The following is a 17,707-nucleotide window of genomic DNA, read 5'->3' as shown; positions in this document are numbered from 1 at the left end:
CTCCCAGAAATTCCCCCCTCAACACCTCACATATTATAAAAATGCATTTAACCCTCCTCCAGAGATCTAACAGACCCATCCTTCCCCTTCACAAAGGCAACATGACCACCATCCTTTTCAACCACTCACACCCAGATCCCCACAAAAACCGGAACACCTTCCTCTAAATGCGTATGATGACCAGCACAGTTAATGGGAAAACCTGTGCGATGAACCAAATCTTACTATACAAAAGCACATTAATCACTATTGCATGCTGGAGAATAGTGAGGTGATGTGGCTTCAGTATCCTCAAAATGGTCTCAACCCGTTCCTCCAAACGACTTGAATTATCTTCCCATGCCCATACTAAGTCCCCTCTATAAAGGATGCCACATATTTTCAGCACCCCCACACAGTTCCTCACCACCTGACACCCCCACTCCTCCCTGACTTCCCATGTCCCCAACCCGAGAATGAACGACTTCTCTTTATTCACTATCATCCCTGATGCCCCCCGTAAATCCTCACTACCTCCTAAAACCACCAAAAACCGTGCTCTCATCCACCAAGATCGTCATGTCGTCCACATACCTTACCAGACTCGGCCATAGGCTCCCAGCCCCACCCCTATCCCAGCACATTCTTGCCTCTACCAATCTATGAAAAGGTTCTTGCACACATGCAAGCAAAAGTTGGGAGAGTGGGCATACCTGCCGTAGACCCCTCCCCATTGCCACCCCACCCCAAACGCCGTTAACTTGTACAGGAACACACACCTGCATGTACAGTTGTGCACCCAACCCACTATTTCCTACCCAAAACCCTGACTCAATAAGATACGTTCTAATGCCATTCTCTCCACAGTATCATAAGCTCCACTCCAATCCAACGCTAATAAACCTCTCCCCCTCCCCCACCAAGGTAAGCTATGAAATCCCATAATACCCCATGACCCACCACCATAGATCTTCCAGGCAAACCAAACTGGCTCGGGGAAACCACCCATTCAATAACGCACTTCAAGCAATTACCCAGCACCTATGCAAAAAGCTTATAGTCGGTGCACATTAAGGGGGGTGGCCAGTAATCGTTAAGGATCCGCTGATGTGACCCCTTTGGGACTAAAACCACCACCCCTGTTGCCTGCCCCACGCCTAAACGATCCTCCTGTTTCATCGCATTCAATAATCTGACCAAAAACCCCCTCAACAGATCCCAGTGCGCCAAGTTAAACTCACAGGGAAGCCCATCAATACCCGGCACCTTGCCCTTGCACATACCCTCCAACGCTCTCCAAATTTCCTCCTCCTCAATGTCTCCCCCAATGCCACCCTATTCCCAAAGGTTTCCCTTCACAGCCACACACCTCCTCCAACACTTCAGCTTGCACTCCTCTACTATGCCAGTAACGCTCATACCACCTGTCAGCATACATTCCCATGCCCTCCGTCGACCTCAGCACCTGCCCCATCCAATAACCTGCCTCCCCACAACACACTTCCAGCTGCGTAATGTTCATCGCCCTCCTACATTGTTGTTGGTTCCTCAGGACACAAGCCGATGGCCTATCCCCCCATAGCACCTCATCCATACCTGCCGACACCCCCACCGACTCGAACCTTTCATTCTGCAAATCTTGTAACCTCTCCTTCAGGTCCTCAATTTCCCCCATCCGGTAATGTCCCTGCAAAGCACCACTATGGTAGCAATCCCATAAGCGCTACTCCAGATAATTCGACAATCCATATCTCATGCAATTAATTCTGTTCACCTCCTTTATATAAAATGACCGAATCCTAGCCTTGGCAATACCATCCCACCAACTTATGACATCATCAACCACCCTTCCCTGCTCCCAAAGCTCTGCCCATAATGCTGCAACCCCCCCACCCCCTCCTCATCTGCAAGAACCCTCCCATTCAATTTCCAGTAACCCACCTGCCTCCTAGCTAACTCCTCCCACCCCACCTCCGCTATCACAGCCCTATGATCCGAAAAAGGGGCATCAACAGTACAAACTAAGATGATATTCACTCGCCTCGTGACATATAGGCGATCCAGTCTTGCCCTATACCCCTCCCACTAAAACGTATGCTCCACCTCCCACGAGTTTCAACACATGGCATATAAAAGACTATATATATATATATATATATATATATATATATATATATATATATATATATATATATATATATATATATATATATATATATTGTCATTGATCCAGTAGACGCAAACAAATATTAAAAAAAACATTTGTGAAATCACAGTCCACCCACATCCATCCAACCCAGCAATACTTCAATGCTCACGATACATAGAACACTGAGTCCCCAACTATATTCACCTCACCACTCCCAGTCTCATCACCCACACAACACGCCTTTCACGTAACACATCCACCTGGAGAGGGTTTCGGGGGTCAACACCCTCGTGGCCCGGTCTGAGACAAGGCCTCGTGGTAGATCAGGGTCTGATCAACCAGGTTGTTACTGTTAGCCGCACGTTAACCGACTTACAAACTACAGCCCGGCTGATCAGGTACTGACTTTAGGTGCATGTCCAGCGCCTTCTTGAAGACAGCCAGTGGTTTATTGGTAATCCCCTTTATGTATGCTGGGAGGCAGTTGTACAGTCTTTGGCCCCGGACACTTATTGTGTTTTCTCTTAGTGTACTCCTGGTCCCTCGCCACCCCTGCTTCTCATTGAGGGAATATTGCATCTCCTGCAGAGTCTTTTGCTTTCGTAGGGAGTGTGATTTTCGTGTGCAAGTTTGGTACTAATCCGTCTAGGATTTTTCAAGTATATATTTTCATGTATGTTTCTCGCATACGTTCCAGGGAATACAAATCAAGGGACTTAACCGTTCCCAGTAATTTAGGTGTTTTATCCTACTTATGCATGTCATGAAAGTACTCTGTGCATTCTTCAGGTTAGCAATTTCGCCTGCCTTGAAGGAGGCAGTTAGTGTACAGCAGTATTCCAGTCTAGAGAGAAAAAGCGATTAGAAGAGAATCATCATGGGCTTTGCGTCCCTAGTTTTGAAGGTTCTCATTATCCATCCTATAATTTTTCTAGCAGGTGAGGTAGATACATTGTTATGGTCTTTGAAGGAGAGATCCTCTGACATTATCACTCCCAGATCTTTCACATTAGTTTTTTGCTTTACTGTGATAGTCTTTACTCTTAATTTCTTCAAGTTTTCCATGTCTGAGAAATTAAAATTTCTCTTCACTGAACTTCATATTGTTTTCTTCGGCCTATTTAAAGATTTGGCTGATGTCCGCTTGGAGTCTTGCAGTGTACTCGATGGCAATTCGTGTGTCATCAATAAAGTAAGAGATGGAGCTATGGCTTACATCTGTCTGTGTCAGATATGAGGATGAGGAACAGGATGGGAGCGAGTACTGCGTCTTGTGGAACACAGCTTTTCACTGTAGCCGCTTGTTTACTATTGCACTTTGTGTTCTATTTGTCAGGAAGTTGTAAATCCATCTACCAACTTTTCCTCTTATTCCTTTGTCACGCATTTTGTGTGTTATTACACCATTGTCGCACCTGTCGAACGCTTTTGCAGCGTCTGTGTATACTACATCTGCACTCGTTTATCCTCTAAAGCATCCAGGACCTTGTTATAGTGGTCCAGTAGCTGGGACAGACAGGAGGGACTGTTCTAAACCCGTGTTTCCCTGGGTTGTGTAATTAGTATGATTTGTGATATTGATATGGGATGTTAGCACTGTGAGTGAAAAGCCATTAAAATATGAGGGCTATGGTTGTTCAGACGCCCAGGAACCATTAGGGGTTACCGCCTCTTGGTAATATTAACCTTATCTGGTGTGGGATGATGGAGAATTACTTCACCTTCACTCTTCTCCTGATCAGGTAAGGTGATCTACCAGGAGTATTTCTGTTCATTGTTAATAATTTACCTGGTTACCAGCAATGACATTGAAGCAGAATACCACCCTTTGTCTCTCTTCAATGTTATACTTATTTAACCCTTTTGTAACCAGTGTTGTTTTCTTTATTATCAGCTCTGCTGCTGGCCTGGTCAGCCAGGGTAGACGCTAGTTAACTGGAACAAGATCCCTGTCTTAAGGACATAGTAGGACATTACGACTCCTCACCTCTGAAATCTGAATTGTGGTACAACGACCAAGTAGTGACAGGAATTCCAGAACATCGGACGAACACTGCCACCCAGGATAACCAACACCATTTCGTCTAAAACATCACAGAAGACCATCCTGGGCATAATATACTCCTGTCCTAACATCCTACTGGAACCACAGCGGCCAATTTTTATTTTATTTATTTTTAATTAAAATCAAGTTATTCATTATTTATTTTACATTTTTTTTGTTCAAGCGGAATGCGTTTTTCTGACAGCGTAATCGGTCTGTAGTTCTTTATAATTGCTTTGTTGCCACCTTTGTGGAGTGTTGGTGAGCCATGACTCGATCCATGAGAGCAATTTTCCCTCAGTAATATAAGATGCCACATTCTTTAACAGTATTTTGTGTGGTACTTTATCAAAAGTTTTACTAAAATCCAAATAAATAATATCGAATTCTTTATCATCAACAGCCTCAAATGGTTTACTGAAGAAAGTTAGCAAATTAGTTAGGAAGGAACGGTCTCCTCGTTAATCCATACTGAGTAACATAGATCAAATTATGCTTATCAAGATGGCTTCTTACAATATCAGCTATAAATGACTCTAAGAATTTGCTAACAATTGAGGTCAGGCTTACTGGGCGGTAATTTGACGGTAATGACTTGTCCTCTCATTTATAAATAGGAATTACACTAGCCATCTTCCACGTACAGACACTACACCTGTTTCAAGAGATATATTAAAAATGTTAGTTAATGGTCCATAAAGTTCCATTTTACACTCAAGAACCCTTGAAAAAAATTCATCAGTGCCCGGGGATTTATTTTGCCTTAATTAATCGGTCTACCTGTTTGATTATCGTATCCCTAGTGACTGATGGATCATTTGTATTCGTTATCGGAATAAATAGTTTTCGTGCAGCGTGGCTAGTGTTTAGAAAACTGTCATATGACAGTTTTCTTCGGTATCCCAGAACTAGAAGGGTGAACCTAATAAAGTAACCACTGACTGTATCAGAGTTTATTTTAATCCATATTTTGAGGATTAAAGTAAACATAAGTTTATATGTTTACATAAATTTCTGCATCACTACACTTACCTCTCTCATTACCATTCCTACCATGCCGGACCAGGACCCATTGCCGAGCTTAGCGCCCCAGAACCCATCAGGAGGCCGGACGTTGCTGTAGCTGAGGAGATATATGTTTTGATATTAACACACACGCACACAGAGTGAAGCATTTGATTCTGTGCTATACAAGACATAGCCAGAAATTTAAGGAATAGGCATTGTTATAATGGAGAGTGTTCTAGGTATACCAGTATAATAGAAGGCAGACAATAACAGTAAGTTGAAGATTAAGACACTTATGCAACTGATGGGAATCTTTATTAATTAAAGAAACGTTTCGCCACATACTGGCTTCTTCAGTCCAATACAAAGAAGAGAGGGGGCGAATAGAGGAGGAGTTTGAGTTAATCAGTCCCTTAGCCTGGAATCGATGTGTTCAGTCCATCACTCTTGTAGAAAGTACAGCATAGGGCCGGAGAAGTGGCTTATATACTGTAGTCAGGTGAGTCGAAGCAGGAGGATGCAGGATCACAGTGGAACCATCCACTAGTATAAGTAGGTCTTCGTCCAAAGGTTGGACAAATATTGTAAAATTCCTTGTATCAAGTTCCCATAATGTTGCAGTGTCTGACAAATGTGATAATTGGTTTGAAAACCGACAAGTTGAAGATTGAGATACTTGTCGGTTTTCAAACTATTTATCACACAAATGACAGTAAGGGATGAGACATGAAAGTGGGAGAAAGTAATGAGCGCTGTTCTACAAGAATTCGTGCAAGAACCGTCACTGTTCCTAATAATGGTGAATGGCTTACCACTATATATTAAATTATATATGTCGCTGTTTGTGGATGATGTAAAACTAATGGGATGACTAATAGGCGAGGACAGTTATAAGTTTCAGAAAGACCTAGACAGACTACAGATTTATACACTCTCAAAGTAATTCTATTTTGTTCCATCCTTTCTTCATGTCCGAACCACCTCAAGAACCCATTCACTCATTCCTCAGCCCTCTGGATAATAGTTTTGTTAATCCCTCATCTCCTCCTAATTTCCAAACTACGAATTCTCTGCATTATATAATTATAACTATACTCTCCAACATTCCCCTCTTTGGTTCCCTGGACAAAGTTCTTTGTCGCCACAGACTCCTCAGTGCACCACTCTCCTTTTTCCCGTCGTCAATTCTATAATTCATCTCATCTTTCATAGACCCATCTGCTGACACGTTCACTTCTAAATATCTGAATACATTCACCTCCTTCATACTCTCTCCCTTCACTCTGATATCCAATCTTTCGTTTGCTAATTTTTTTTTTGTTTTTCTCATCACCTTACTATTTCCTATACTCACTTTTAATTTTCTATTTTTACATACCCTACCAAGCTAATCTACCAACATCTGCAACTTCTCTTCATAACCTGCCAAAAGTACAGTGTCATCAACATAAAGCAACTGTGATACCTCCCACTTTGTGTTAGATTTTTAATCTTTTAACCTCACACATCTTGCCAACACCCGAATATTCACTTCTCTTACAGCCCCCATCTTTAAATATAATGAACAATCACGGTGACATCACACATCCTAGCCTAAGGCCTACGTTTACTGGGAAATAATCTCCCTCTCTCCTACATACTCTAACCTAAGCCTCGCTGTCCTCGTAAAAACTTCTCACTGCTTTCAGTAACCTACCTCCTAATCCATACATCTGCAACATCAGCCACAATGCCCCTCTATCCATGCTGTCACACGCCTTTTCCAAATCGATATATATATATATATATATATATATATATATATATATATATATATATATATATATATATATATATATATATATATATATATATATATATATATATATATATATATATATATATATATATATCTTTCAACACACCGGCCGTATCCCACCGAGGCGGGGTGGCCCAAAAGGAAAAACGAAAGTTTCTCCTTTTACATTCAGTAATATATACAGGAGAAGAGGTTACTAGCCCCCTGCTCCCGGAAGTTTAGTTGCCTCTTTACAACACTCATGGCTTACAGAGGAAGAATTCTGTTCCACTTCCCCATGGAAATAAGAGGAAATAAACAAGAATAAGAACTAGAAAGAAAATAGAAGAAAACCCAGAGGGGTGTGTATATATGTGCTTGTACATGTATGTGTAGTGTGACCTAAGTGTAAGTAGAAGTAGCAAGACGTACCTGAAATCTTGCATGTTCATGAGACAGAAAAAAGGACACCAGCAATCCTACCATCACGAAAACAGTTACAGGATTTCGTTTTACACTCACTTGGCAGGACGGTAGTACCTCCCTGGGCGGTTGCTGTCTACAAACCTACTACCTATATATATATATATATATATATATATATATATATATATATATATATATATATATATATATATATATATATATATATATATATATATATATATATATATATATATATATATATATTTTTTTTTTCAACACACCGGCTGTATCCCACCAAGGCGGGGTGGCCCAAAAGGAAAAACGAAAGTTTCTCCTTTTACATTTAGTAATATGTACAGGAGAAAAGGTTACTAGCCCCTTGCTCCCGGCATTTTAGTCGCCTCTTACAACACGCATGGCTTACGGAGGAAGAATTCTGTTCCACTTCCCCATGGAGATAAGAGGAAATAAACAAGAATAAGAACTAGAAAGAAAATAGAAGAAAACCCAGAGGGGTGTGTATATATGTGCTTGTACATGTATGTGTAGTGTGACCTAAGTGTAAGTAGAAGTAGCAAGACGTACCTGAAATCTTGCATGTTCATGAGACAGAAAAAAAAGGACACCAGCAATCCTACCATCATGTAAAACAATTACAGGCTTTCGTTTTACACTCACTTGGCAGGACGGTAGTACCTCCCTGGGCGGTTGCTGTCTACCAACCTACTACCTATATATATATATATATATATATATATATATATATATATATATATATATATATATATATATATATATATATATATATATATATATATATATATACATATATATATATGTATATATATATATATATATATATATATATATATATATATATATATATATATATATATATATATATATATATATATATATATATATATATATATGCAAAACAACCACTCTGAAAGAACAGAGAAATTCCAAGCGCTTTCGTGACTACTCACATTATCAAGGAACTATGAAAGTAAAGCATCCAAGGAAGCTATATAAGGGGTCTGGCCAGCACCTCACTATCAGATCCCACAACGGTTAAACACCTGACGCGCGCCGACCCAACTTGGATAGGTCCTTTGCAAAACTCACCCACAAACTATTCTACCCAAGAAAATTTAAAAATTATTATTTGTCCAGTGTATTAAATTCTTCCCAAATTCTATTAATTATAAATGGATCTAATTTATATAAACCAAAGGAAATATTCATATTATTGTCAAAACTGCTTTTTATGAAACAAGATTCAATTATATTCCTGTCGACCATGGACTTGCTTGATACTACTTTCTCAACTTTTTGAAAATCAATTGGATGGTTAAAATCTCTTACATGAATAAATAGAGCATTGGAATCTTGTCCAGTTCTAATGCTATATTTATGTTGTTTTAATCTTAGTTCGAGATTTTTACCAGTTTGACCGTAATAAACTTTATCGCAAATTTTACAAGGAATCTTATAGACACATCCATCAGCATTTTGGGGGGAATTCTTTATCAAAAGTTTTTTTACTGTATCAAGATTTTTGAATACAACTTTAATATTAAAAGTCTTAAGAAGAGAAGGCATATCAACCAAGTTTTCATGGTAAGGGAGAACCAACATATTTTTAGTTGAATAAGGCTGGTTGTCCCTTTTTGGATTGTAAAAAGTATTTCTAGCAATTTTAAAAGATTTATCAATTACATTTCATGGGTATTTTAAATCATTACCTATTTCATAAATTTTGAATATTTCCTCATCTATGAACTCAGGACTACAAATTCGTAAAGCTCTCAAAAACATTGATGAGAAAACAGACAGCTTGACTCTATCTTGATGCGAGGAATAATAGTGGACATAGGAACAGTTATTTTTAGGTTTTCTGTAAATTTAAAATTTGAATTCATTATTACCCTTAATAATTAAAACATCTAGAAAAGGCAATGAGTTATTTTCTTCAAACTCAACAGTAAAGTTTATAGAATGGGCTAAGCTATTTAATTTTCCAAGGAAATGGTGTATATCTACATTTTTGGGCATGAGACACAAAATATCATCAACATATCTGAACCATTTAGCTCTATTAGGGAGGACTGTGTTAAGCAACCTTGTTTCAAAAATTTTCATGTATAGGTTACTAAGAACAGGTGAAAGAGGATTTCCCATTGCCATACCAAACTTCTGAGTGTAAAACTTATCATTAAATACAAATTTTGCATCAACAATGCAAAGTTTAATAAGTTTAATGATAGTAGGAACTGGCAATGGTAAATCATAGTTAACGAGTTCTTCAGATAAGAAACTTAATAAATCATCAACAGGAACTTTCGTAAACAAAGAAGTTACATCAAAACTAACCATGTTAAAATCATTTAAGTCAGTCAAGGAGCTTAATTTATCAACCAAGTCTATGTTGTTTTTAATATTAAAGTTAGAAATTTTGCCAACAATAGGGCTCAAAATATCAACAAGCCATTTGGATAATTTATATGAAACTGACCCTATGGAGCTAATAATTGGTCTGACTGGATTCCCTGGTTTGTGTGTTTTTATTAGTCCATACATGTAAGGTAAAGATGGATTAGTGGAAGTAAATTGTTTGACCAATTCATCTTTGCCTTTCAGTAGATGTTTTATTGTTTTATTGAAATTGCTGTTAACGGTTTCTAGGGGATTTTTCCAAAGTTTAGAATAGGTTTCAGTATCATCCAAGAGATAGGTAATGTTTTAAAATACCCAAGAAATGTAATTGATAAATCTTTTAAAATTGCTAGAAATACTTTTTACAATCCAAAAAGGGACAACCAGCCTTATTCAACTAAAAATATGTTGGTTCTCCCTTACCATGAAAACTTGGTTGATATGCCTTCTCTTCTTAAGACTTTTAATATTAAAGTTGTATTCAAAAATCTTGATGCAGTAAAAAAACTTTTGATAAAGGATTCCCCCCAAAATGCTGATGGATGTGTCTATAAGATTCCTTGTAAAATTTGCGATAAAGTATATTACGGTCAAACTGGTAAAAATCTCGAACTAAGATTAAAACAACATAAATATAGCATTAGAACTGGACAAGATTCCAATGCTCTATTTATTCATGTAAGAGATTTTAACCATCCAATTGATTTTCAAAAAGTTGAGAAAGTAGTATCAAGCAAGTCCATGGTCGACAGGAATATAATTGAATCTTGTTTCATAAAAAGCAGTTTTGACAATAATATGAATATTTCCTTTGGTTTATATAAATTAGATCCATTTATAATTAATAGAATTTGGGAAGAATTTAATACACTGGACAAATAATAATTTTTAAATTTTCTTGGGTAGAATAGTTTGTGAGTGAGTTGTACAAAGGACCTATCCAAGTTGGGTCGGCGCGCGTCAGGTGTTTAACCGTTGTGGGATCTGATAGTGAGGTGCTGGCCAGACCCCTTATATAGCTTCCTTGGATGCTTTACTTTCATAGTTCCTTGATAATGTGAGTAGTCACGAAAGCGCTTGGAATTTCTCTATTCTTTCAGAGTGGTTGTTTTGCATATTCTGAAATCACCTGTTTACTGTGATGTTATTGCATTGCATATATATATATATATATATATATATATATATATATATATATATATATATATATATATATATATATATATATATATATATATATATATATATATATATGTCGTGCCGTATATGTAAAACTGGTCAATTAGCAACAACTCATTTAAAATTAAGTCCTTTCTAAAATTTTTTGTTATACGTTTAAAGATATATATTTTTCATTAATGATAATGTAAAAATTTTTAATTTTGCACCAAAAGAATATTAGAAAACTTACCTAACCTTATTATACCAAGAACAGTTTATTTTAGCCTAACCTAACTAAATATATTTTAGATTTGTTTACAATAATTTAATACTAAACAAACACAGTGAAATATATTTTTTTCGTTTGGTTCAGAATGATTTTGGCGAAATTATTGCATTCACAAATTTTCACTTGTCCTATATGGCAAGATGAGCGTTGCTATTTAAGCCAAGATCGCAAGTTCTGCCTATTCGGCACGACATGTAAATATATATATATATATATATATATATATATATATATATATATATATATATATATATATATATATATATATATATATATATATATATATATGTCGTGCCGAATATGTAAAACTGGTCAATTAGCAAGAACTCATTTAAAATTAAGTCCTTTCTAAAATTTTCTCTTATACTTTTAAAGATATATTTTTTTCATTAATGATAATGTAAAAATTTATAATTTTGCATCAAAAGAATCTTAGAAAACTTACCTAACCTTATTATAACAAGAACAATTTATTTTAGCCTAACCTAACTAAATATATTTTAGATTTGTTTACAGTATTTTAATACTAAACAAACACAGTGAAATATATATTTTTTCGTTAGGTTCAGAATGATTTTGGCCAAATTATTGCATACACAAATTTTCACTTGTCCTATATGGCAAGATGAGCGTTGCTATTTAAGCCAAGATCGCAAGTTCTGCCTATTCGGCACGACATATATATATATATATATATATATATATATATATATATATATATAAATATATATATATATATATATATATATATATATATATATATATATATATATATATATACATATATATATATATATATATATATATATATATATATATATATATATATATATATATATATATATATATATATATATATATATATATATATATATATTAACGAAGATTAACGCAGGAGAGCACAATAGTCCTTTCTAAGAACTTTACTATTACAAACTCCGTAACTCAGCAATAAAGAGTTGGACTTGTCAATGTCGTGGCCCCACAGTTCAAGCCTCCCATCTACCTGTTTGATTATTCATTTATAGGCGTTTATTACGACATGAAACAAGTTCATAGAGTGGCTTTGTGGCAGGAGCTGAGACAGGATAATTAGGTCACAGACAGTGGCATCTGGTGCAGCGTGAACACAGTAGTGTTTCTGTGCAACCTTCCTATCAGAAACTCTGGAGCTCAGTAAAAAAGTGTTGAACTTCTTAATTTCGGGATAAACAAAAGTAAATATTTGTTCCAGTGGTAAAAATGTTTATTTGTTTTATTTATTTTATTTTTTAATTTATTTACTTTTTTACTCAGTATATAAACAGAAATATTATTTTATTAAAACTAAATAACACCTTATTATTAATTACATTAAATAATGACTATTATCAATTTATACTTACGAAAAGTTGAGAGCTTTAGCAAGATAATCCAGAAGTTGTGCCATAGGACCCGTGAAGTGGATCCTTGGCACTCCTGGAGCCTCAGGATCATCACACACTTTCATCTTATGAAATGCGTTTCCCTCTGACGCTACCAGCAAATGTGGTCTATGTTGAAACCTGACAGATTTGACGCAGTTAATTTATATGTCCATAAAATTACCTTAATTAGGTTATTCCTATCTGCTGGAGTGTTAATGTGTTTTTGTCTATTAAGCAGTATGACTTTAGTCGTTTTTTCTTTCTACATTAAGAATTCTTCATCATCTAATTAAAAGGAAAACACTGCTAAAAATTTCTTCCACAGCTAATTATCTATGACAAGAAAACAGCAATTATCATGATAAAGTTTACGTATTAAATGGATTTTCTGCCTTCTATATTGTTTGTTTACTTGATCTTCATCGCTCAGCGCTGCTCAGGACATAAAATTCGTTTTGACTTGGCCATTTCATAATTATTACTTTCTTTGTTTCATATTAATAATTTGTCTGAGTTGGCTCATCTTCATTAATATACTTTTGTAGATAATTTTATTTGATATTACGAATGCAGGTTGTAGGTTAATGGCCTGTAGCCTCTGGTTGTAATTAATTCAGCAAGATACTCAGCAGAGCAGAGCAAGGAGAGGGCAAACAAGCAGGGGAAGATTTCTTTACCCATGTAATTCTTAACGATATATATACTCCATGTACAGTTGCGGAAAGAAGTTCCTGGACAATCTCTCCCGGGCTGAATTAATATCTGGCAACCCAGTAAAAGTAAACACACGAGTAAAGACTATTTTCATGAATGAATAAGCGCAGCTTGTAACGATGATGGTGACTGGTTATAAACAATAATTGCCAGTACTTATGAATGAGTTCATGAATTAATTACCGTTCAGATATTATATCCATTATTATAAAAGCACAAAAATTATTTGACAAGGTGACCGATAACATATCTGTAATCATCATACTTCTTTTATATCTACTTATATGAAGCATAATGTTGATGGACGAGGTCTACCTGATGTCTTAAAGACTGTCTACATAATGTCTTACAGAGATTCTGTCTACATAATGTCTTACAGAGATTCTGTCTACATAATGTCTTACAGAGATTCTGTCTACATAATGTCTTACAGAGATTCTGTCTACATAATGTCTTACAGAGATTCTGTCTACATAATGTCTTACAGAGATTCTGTCTACATAATGTCTTACAGAGATTCTGTCTACATAATGTCTTACAGAGATTCTGTCTACATAATGTCTTACAGAGATTCTGTCTACATAATGTCTTACAGAGATTCTGTCTACATAATGTCTTACAGAGATTCTGTCTACATAATGTCTTACAGAGATTCTGTCTACATAATGTCTTACAGAGACTCTGTCTACATAATGTCTTACAGAGATTCTGTCTACATAATGTCTTACAGAGATTCTGTCTACATAATGTCTTACAGAGATTCTGTCTACATAATGTCTTACAGAGATTCTGTCTACATAATGTCTTACAGAGATTCTGTCTACATAATGTCTTAGAGATTCTGTCTACATAATGTCTTACAGAGATTCTGTCTACATAATGTCTTAGAGATTCTGTCTACATACTACATAATACTTCACTAACCAAGGCGTTTTTAAATAAAACCGAGTTGTTGCTACTTTTTTATGCTATTATTGAACACATTTATTATAGTCAATGTTAAAGCACCAGGGTCATATAGCACTGCAAGGTAGAAGTTGTAAGGTCGGTGAAGAGTGCTAAATGAAGCATTATCAAAGGTTGTGTATTAAATATACTGTTGTCAAAAAGTCAAAGAGGGAGTCTTTGTCAAAGATGGGGCCATCAGTGAGGAGGGAAGATTAAATAAGGGTGTTAGTGGTGATGACGTCGAAGGTAAATTCTGCATACTTGCTGATAAATTGGACAGTCCAGCAGAATATGGCACACTGAAACTGGAACCTGACAATTCTCACATAGTGGAACTGGGTGCCTCTCCATGAGATACACGAGTGAGACCTGTGTGCCCGATGCGAAGACGGGAAAGCGTAATCTCCCGTCTTCGCATCCTGTCACAACATAGATGATAAGAAGACCAGGATCCTAAACTCGGCTTGATAGAGTGTAATTTGTTATGAATCAATTTAGACCAGTGTTGTTGCCAACCGTTGCAAAGGTGGCTAGAGATTACAGAAGAATGGGCTACCTCTATAATAGACAGGAAGGTCGTGTACCGCTGATCGTCTGCCAACTAGTTAACATCAGAACATAAGAAAGAAGGAACATTGCAACAGGCCTACTGACCCATGCAGAGCAGGTCCATGTCCGCCCCCCCACAGGATTAGCCCAATGACCCACCCAGTCTGGTCACCTTCACTCAAGGAAGGAGCACGGCACCAGACCCAGCAGCACAAGCTAGTAGGTCTAACTCACACTCACCTACACCCACTCTTGTATTTATCTAACCTATTTTTAAAACTACACCACGTTTTAGCCTCAATAACTGTACTCGGGAGTTTGTTTCACTCATCCACAACTCTAATACCAAATCAGTGCTTTCCTATATCCTTCCTGAATCTGAATTTTTCCAACTTGAAACCATTGCTGCGAGTCCTGTCTTGACTGGAAATTTTCAGCGCGCTATTTACATCCGCTTTATTTATTCCTGTTTTCCATTTATACACCTCGATCATATCCCCCCTAATTCTACGCCTTTCGAGAGAGTGCAGATTCAGGGCCCTCAGTCTATCCTCATTGGGAAGATTTCTGATACATGGGATCATCTTTGTCATCCTCCTCTGTACGTTTTCCAGAGCATTTATATCCATTCTGTAATACGGTGACCAGAACTGAGCAGCATAGTCTAAATGAGGCCTAACCAAGGATATATAGAGTTGAAGAACAACCTGAGGACTTCTATTATTTATACTTCTAGATATGAAGCCAAGAATTCTGTTAGCTTTATTGCGAACACTAATGCACTGTTGTCTTGGTTTTAGATTACTGCTAACCAGAACTCCTAAATCCTTTTCGCAATCAGTAGTATTAAGATCTACATTATTTCGTTTATATGTCACATGGTTATTTTCCTGTCCAACATTTAGAACTTTGCGTTTGTAAATATTAAGCTGCAACTGCCATTTCTCCAACCATTGCATGAGTCTATTCAAATCATTTATTAAAATGGATTGTACGGCCTATTTTGGTGTCATCAGCAAATTTGCTTATGTCGGTTTTTATTCCCTCATCTATGTTGTTTATGTAAATTGTGAGCAACAACGGGCCGCCCAACACTGACCACTGAGGAACACCGCTTGTGACGTGCCCCCATTCTGATTTCTCCCCATTTATGCAAACTCTCTGCTGCCTATTTGTCAGCCATGCATCTACCCAGGAAAAAATTTCTCCTTCTATTCCTTGTGCCTTAAAGTTCCTCAATAGCCTCTGATGTGGAACTCTACTGAAAGCCTTACTGAAGGCCATATACACAATATCATATTCATTACCATGATCTACCTCCTCAAACACCTTAGTGAAAAATATTAGTAAATTCGTAAGACAGGAACGCCCCTTCGTAAAACCGTGTTGAGATTCATTAATCAGTCTGTGCCTATCAAGATGGCTACGAATTGCTTCGGCAATTATTGATTGCATAAATTTTCCCACTATGGAGGTGAGGATTATTGGTCTATAGTTCGAAGCCAAGGACCTTTCACCTGCCTTGTAAATAAGTATTACATTTGCCATTTTCCACTTATCAGGCACTATGCCAGTTTGTAGCGATATGTTTAAGGGATTAGCCAAAGGTATGCTAAGTTCCTCTTTACATTCCTTTAACACCCTTGCAAACAGTTTATCAGGGCCTGGGGATTTGTTAGGTTTTAGTTTCTCTATTTGTCTGAGGACCATGTCACTAGTTACTGCAATCGTGCATAGTTTAGTATCGTCCTGTTCTACATAATCTATTATTTCAGGAATATCGCTAGTATTTTCATGGGTGAAAACTGAGAGGAAGTAGGTATTGAGAATTTCACACATATCCCTATCACTGTCAGTGATCTGACCAGAGTTACTCTTAAGTGGGCCAATCTTGTCCCTAATCTTACTTCTGTATACCTGAAAGAACCCTTTTGGGATAGTCTTTGAATCCCCTGCGACCTTACCCTCATAATCTCTTTTTGCTTTTCTTATTCCTTTCTTTATTTCTCTCTTTAACTGAATATACTGATTTCTTAACTGCCCATCCCTTCTTTTGATACGCCTATTTATGCCTCTATTTTGACCAATGAGATGTTTTAATCTATTGTTCATCCATTTGGGATCATTTTTATTGGATCTAATTTTCCTCCTCGGAACAAAAGTTGTCTGGGCAGCTAGAACTATGCTCTGAAAAACGTCATATTGGCAGCAGAGATCACCTACCTGACTCATAGTCATTACATCCCAATTTAGCCCACCCAGGTAATTTTTCAGTCCCATGAAGTCGGCCAAGCGAAAATCTGGGACAGAGATTTGATTGCATTTATCTGGGTAATTCCATGATATATTGAAACTAAGTGATTTGTGATCACTTTCCCCAAGTTCATCATTAATTTCAAGATTATTAATTAGTGACTCTTTGTTGGCAAGAACCAAGTCAAGCAGATTGTTTCCTCTAGTTGGTTCTGTCACATCCTGTTCTAAAAAGCAATCCTGAACCGTATCAAGAAAGTCACTAGACTCAACATTTCCTGTCATACTGTTCCAGTCAATTTGTCTAAAGTTAAAATCTCCCATTATCACAACATTTTCATATCTAGATGCTGTATGAATTTCGTCCCATAACAGCTTACTGCACTCCCTATCAAGGTTTGGGGGCCTATAAATCACACCCAAAATTAATTTGTTATGTCCCTCGAGAAACTGTAGCCAAACAGATTCTGTGTTCGATGTTTCTAATCTTATATCATGTCTAAGACAACAATTTAAATTTTCTCTGACATACGTCGCCACTCCACCACCCTTCCTGTTGACCCTA

General features: G+C 36.9%; 1 protein-coding gene across 1 annotated transcript in view; it reads right to left on the bottom strand.

Moving 5' to 3' along the window:
* The window catches only part of LOC128687511 (probable glutamate receptor), a 180,100-nt gene that overhangs the window by 62,203 nt on the left and 100,190 nt on the right, over nucleotides 1-17,707 (bottom strand). Inside the window, exons 4-5 of the mRNA XM_070083858.1 lie at nucleotides 12,658-12,816; nucleotides 5,205-5,295 (exon numbers count right to left, since the gene is read on the bottom strand). Of these exons, the coding sequence (XP_069939959.1) occupies nucleotides 5,205-5,295; nucleotides 12,658-12,816 (250 nt within the window). The remainder of the gene's footprint in view (nucleotides 1-5,204; nucleotides 5,296-12,657; nucleotides 12,817-17,707) is intronic.

This window comes from Cherax quadricarinatus, chromosome 11 (assembly GCF_038502225.1).
Source record: "Cherax quadricarinatus isolate ZL_2023a chromosome 11, ASM3850222v1, whole genome shotgun sequence".
Taxonomy (NCBI): domain Eukaryota; kingdom Metazoa; phylum Arthropoda; class Malacostraca; order Decapoda; family Parastacidae; genus Cherax; species Cherax quadricarinatus.
This window is presented reverse-complemented; position numbering and strand designations above follow the sequence as displayed.